Raw genomic sequence first — 5000 nt, forward strand, 5'->3', positions numbered from 1 at the left:
AATATATATATATATATATATGAATATATATATATATATATGAATATATATATATATATATGAATATATATATATATATATATGAATATATATATATATATGAATATATATATATATATATATGAATATATATATATATATATGAATATATATATATATATATATATATGAATATATATATATATATATGAATATATATATATATATGAATATATATATATGAATATATATATATATGAATATATATATATATATATATATATTCATATATATATATATATATATATATATATTCATATATATATATATATTGTGTGTTTTTTTTTCTTGTCTGGGGTTTGATCCGTTTTCATCACGACGCTGGTCATTGTGGATTGGTAATGGTGAGAGACTTTCATCTAATTGCTAACAGCAAACCAACTCGTTATTTATTGCCCTGACTAGTACAGCTTTACTGATCATGACAACCCAACTCAGAAAGGGATGAATGAATGAACTTTAATATAATTAATAAATTTAAATAAGTATAACGAAAGATTACAGAGCGAAGAAAAATTAGACTGCAATTCTTGAAGACATCTTAGTTATCGGAAATGGAAGATTTTCTTTACCTTGAACTTCAAACCTGAACTTCAATCTGGGCACATCGACCTTTCAGATTACCTGCGAATATGGGAATCTTTGTTGGATTTTCTCTGCCCCATAAATATGCAAATAGTATACAGAAATAGGGGAGAAGCAGTTACTCAATATCACCCACATTGACAATGTGCTGAGAAATAGTAGTTAATTGAGAGAGAGAGAGAGAGAGAGAGAGAGAGAGAGAGAGAGAGAGAGTGAGAGTTTTCCAAGGAATGACAAAAAAGCGCTAAATGAACAATTTACCACACAACCCACATAAATGAAAGCACTGGCCTACTGTAAACAACTTTGCTTTGCAAATACTTGTATAAACGAATTTGGTCAAAACCCATAACAACACTCGTGGGTCTGGGGGCAATAAAACTCTATAATGCACAGCTAAACTTGCAACCACTCTTTGCACTCTAGTGCAAAAAGGTATAACACCTTTCATGGCACGCGAGACTTTTTAGCATCTTTTACAACCTTTGAAAATGCTCGATTCTGTTTGCTTAGATATAAGACGAACATCTCAGTTCAGCCAAACTGTTCGTAAGCTTTTTGAAAATATATTGTATTGTTGTATTGCCATTTAATTTGATCCAGTAACGAGCATAACTGTTCCGGTTCCTAGAGTCACAATCCTTATTCAAGTTGTAAAAATCAAATGATGATCAAAGAAGGTAATTAATTCTACGTTACCAAAACCACCACAACGATTGGAATGGATAAAAAATAGATAATAATAATAATAATAATAGTAATAATAATAATAATAATAATAATAATAATAATAATAATAATAATAATAATAGATGAAGCTAATTTAGCTTCGTTGGCGAAGGTAATTATTTTGTGCAAAATATCCACAATTACGTAAATCAACATAATAAATGGTTAATGATTTGCAAAGATACTAAAATTATAAAAGAAACTATAAAAATGTCACGTTAAGACGTCATGAGAGTTTTCAAGCTAACGGTTGATAGATGGTAGATCGACGGCCTTTTCGCCGACGATACTCGCATTATAAATTTATAAATTGCATCCAGATGAATCATATTCTACAGATCAATCATAAAATATAAGGAAAATGGAGAAAATATAATACAAATAAGAGCGGAGGAAGAAAATGAGTTATAGAAAAATTGTCGGTGAAGAGACCATTTTGGTAACGGCCATTTCGCCGCCGACAACTCCATAAATGATCAAAATTTTGAATTCATAAAACTGATCCAGATGAATTATATTATGCAGATGAATAGTAAAATATATAGAAAATTAAAAAAATATGGTAAAAGTTGGTACAAATAAGCGTGGAGGATGAAAATGAGATATGGGGAAAATTGGGAGATTGTCGGTGAAGAGACCATTTATGTTACGAACCCCCTTAATATCGCCGATGATAAATCCATTAACTTCAGATTTTGTTTTATCTATAAATTAAATCAAGATGAATCAGATTCTTTGGCTGAATCGTGAATTATATTGAAATTAAGATCCAAAGAGAGTAGAATCTGTTGCCATTTCAGTAAGAGCATCATATATATCACCAATTTGGTAACGGATGGGTTTTAGTGCATCTATCCGACTCTCCCATCGTGTTTCACTCTGAAGTTTTACTGTTAAGCTTTGTACATGACGTTTCAGTACATCCCAACAATGAGTTGAGGCTGAGAAGAATACATAGAGCTTTTGTATCAGGCCGAAAAAATTAGTTGCTTCAAAACAGCAACTTGCTGCATCATTCACCACAAGATTTAATGTGTGTGCTGAGCATGGCACGAACAGCGCCCTGGGATTTCTTTGAAGGATTTTCTTCTGTACACCATTGTGCTTGCCTTCATATTGCTGCCATTATCATAACCTTGACCTCGCAAGTTGTCAATGCATAGATCCATTTCTTGAACTCTTTCAGAATAGTTTCAGCCATGAATGCACCAGTGGTTTCTTGTAGTGGCACATAACCCAAAAAATGTTCTCTCACAGCTATCACAGCATTATCTTCATCAACTTGAACAAACCTGATTATGACAGTCATTTGCTCCACATGACTCACATCAGGTGTGCTGTCCAAAATTATTGAAAAATATTTTGCAGCACGTGCATTTCTCAGAATTTCTTCCTTAATAGCATTTGCTAATATGTCTATCAATTCATTTGATTTTTTTTCCTAGATAATGTACATGTGTTTCTTCATTCCTTATCTTCCGCAGATGTTCACTCATAACTGAATCAAACAATGCCATTAGTTCTAAAAACTTTAAAAGATTTCCGTTTCCTGTACTGTACAATTTTTCATTTGTTCCTCGAAAGGAGAGATTCTGCACACCAAGTACACTTACTGAGGCAATAAGTCCTTCCAAGATTTGTTGCCTATAATTTTCAACACTTTTTTTCTTGCAAATCGGGTTTCATCATCTATTTTATTCTATTGTTTTTGTGTTTCTTAAAACGCTGCTCCAGCTCTTTCCACTTGCCCACATTGTCCAAATGATCAGGTAATTTTTCATGTGATGACAGTAATGATGACAAGTTTTTCCAGTCTCGTAATCCTATACTAGAAAGTGAAGAAATGCGTTTCATGCCAAACAGCTTGCAACAGAACACATTACAGAATCAGTTGACACTGAATATTGTAGCCACTTTCGGTGCATAGCTTCTCCATTGGGTAAATGTCTTTGATAATGGAAGCTCGAAAACTTTCTCTGGTTTTTATCTTTTGGAAACCTGATATCCAATATCTGCATGGGTCCATGTTGCACTAGTTGCTGCCTTAACGGATCATCATGGCTAGTCCATGTTGCTGGATCACTGTAGTCTATATCAGTCACTGTAGGCCTACCAGAGTGCTTTATTGGTGTGTTACTTTCTTCATCCTTTGTCATTGTGCCTTCATTTTCAGACTTATCTTTGTCTGCAGTTTCCTGAACGTTTACTTAGTCTCTGATTCTTCTTGTGTACTGGTGCTTTTTCCAGCTTCTATCATCTTACTGTTAGCTGTCTCTGGTTCATCTTGCGTATCGGTGCTGTCATTAGGTTCTATCTGTGCTATCTCTGCTACTGTCTCCGCAATCTGGTGTGTTGACACGATGTATACATTATGTACCCCCACTGCTGTCTCTGTTTTTTCTCACAGACCTAGTGATGCTGTCTTTACATTTCATCTCTACTTCCTTGTCTGTCTTTTTCTCTGATTTTCCATCACTTTTGGTTGCATCATGAGATTCATGACCCAATTCATCGGTCTCCCGCAGCAGATACTTAAGAAATGATCCTTGTCGTTGGCTTCTTCTTTTTCTCGTTCAGCCTTACGCTTGCGATACTGAGCTCCAGATGTGCGCTTAGACATGCTGAAATAAAAATGTTAATGCAAGCTAAATATTGAGTCACTTTGACTAAGCAATAACATGTATTTTATATATATATATATATATATATATATATATATATATATATATATATATATATATATATATATATATATATATATATATATATATATATATATATATATATATATATATATATATATATATATATATATATACACATATATATATATATATATATATATCAATATATTAACATAAGCTTTAAGCATATGATCATATCATATATTTGATATAGCACTGATATTACATTAATAATTATATTAAATATTAAACCCAATAAAACCCCCAAAAACACATTAAACCAAATAATCCTGCCCCCCCCCCCCCCCCCAGAAAGAAATGGTGAGTTGAGTAAAAAAAATTCCAGCCCCGATTGTGTGTGTATATATATATATATATATATATATATATATATATATATATATATATATATATATATATATATATATATATATATATATACATATATATAACATAATTACACAAGTACAAGCATATATTTCATTTGCCACCTAGGTGGACCCATGAATGGTCTGTAGTATAATGACAAGTTTGGGGAAAAATTTTTATATACAAATTAGCCACGCCGTTACGCCATTACTAAAAAATCGATTTTCATTAATATTTTCAAAAATAACATGCTAGGATCATGAAAGTTAGACACAACTTTCATGATCCTAGGATGTATACTTATGAAAATATTGATGAAAATCGAATTTTCGGTAATGGCATTGCTAATTTGCATATAAAAATTTTTCCCCAAAGTTGTCATTGCGACAACCCAGCCAGATTGCTTCAGGGAACCCTAAGGAGGAAGGTGAATCAAAAAAAAAAAAAAAAAAAAAAAAAAAAAAAAAAAAAAAAAAAAAAAAAAAAAACTTTTACTAGAGATCATTCATGAGTCCACCATTGAAACCATAGGACGGCCAAATCGACTAATAAACATATTTTTGTGCATGCATAGTGCACACTGCATATGCACTG

General features: G+C 31.8%; 1 protein-coding gene across 1 annotated transcript; it reads right to left on the minus strand.

The window, feature by feature from the left end:
• Positions 1-2464: 2464 nt before the first annotated feature.
• LOC137631358 (52 kDa repressor of the inhibitor of the protein kinase-like) lies at positions 2465-3509 on the minus strand. Its single transcript, XM_068363132.1, has 2 exons — positions 3237-3509; positions 2465-2794 (listed from the first exon to the last, which is right to left on the minus strand). Exons 1-2 carry the CDS (start codon positions 3507-3509, stop codon positions 2465-2467), a joined length of 603 nt encoding a protein of 200 aa, XP_068219233.1.
• Between the last annotated feature and the right edge of the window lie 1491 nt (positions 3510-5000).

The sequence above is a fragment of the Palaemon carinicauda genome, chromosome 39 (assembly GCF_036898095.1).
Source record: "Palaemon carinicauda isolate YSFRI2023 chromosome 39, ASM3689809v2, whole genome shotgun sequence".
Lineage (NCBI taxonomy): Eukaryota > Metazoa > Arthropoda > Malacostraca > Decapoda > Palaemonidae > Palaemon > Palaemon carinicauda.

Bases quoted from the DNA above. Each gene is read 5' to 3' on its own strand.
- LOC137631358 (XM_068363132.1), bottom strand. From the start codon at position 3,509: ATGACAAAGGATGAAGAAAGTAACACACCAATAAAGCACTCTGGTAGG. The intron at 2,795-3,236 runs GTAATGTGTTCT...TACATTATCTAG, and splicing joins ATTCAGTGTCAACTGATTCT to GAAAAAAAATCAAATGAATT.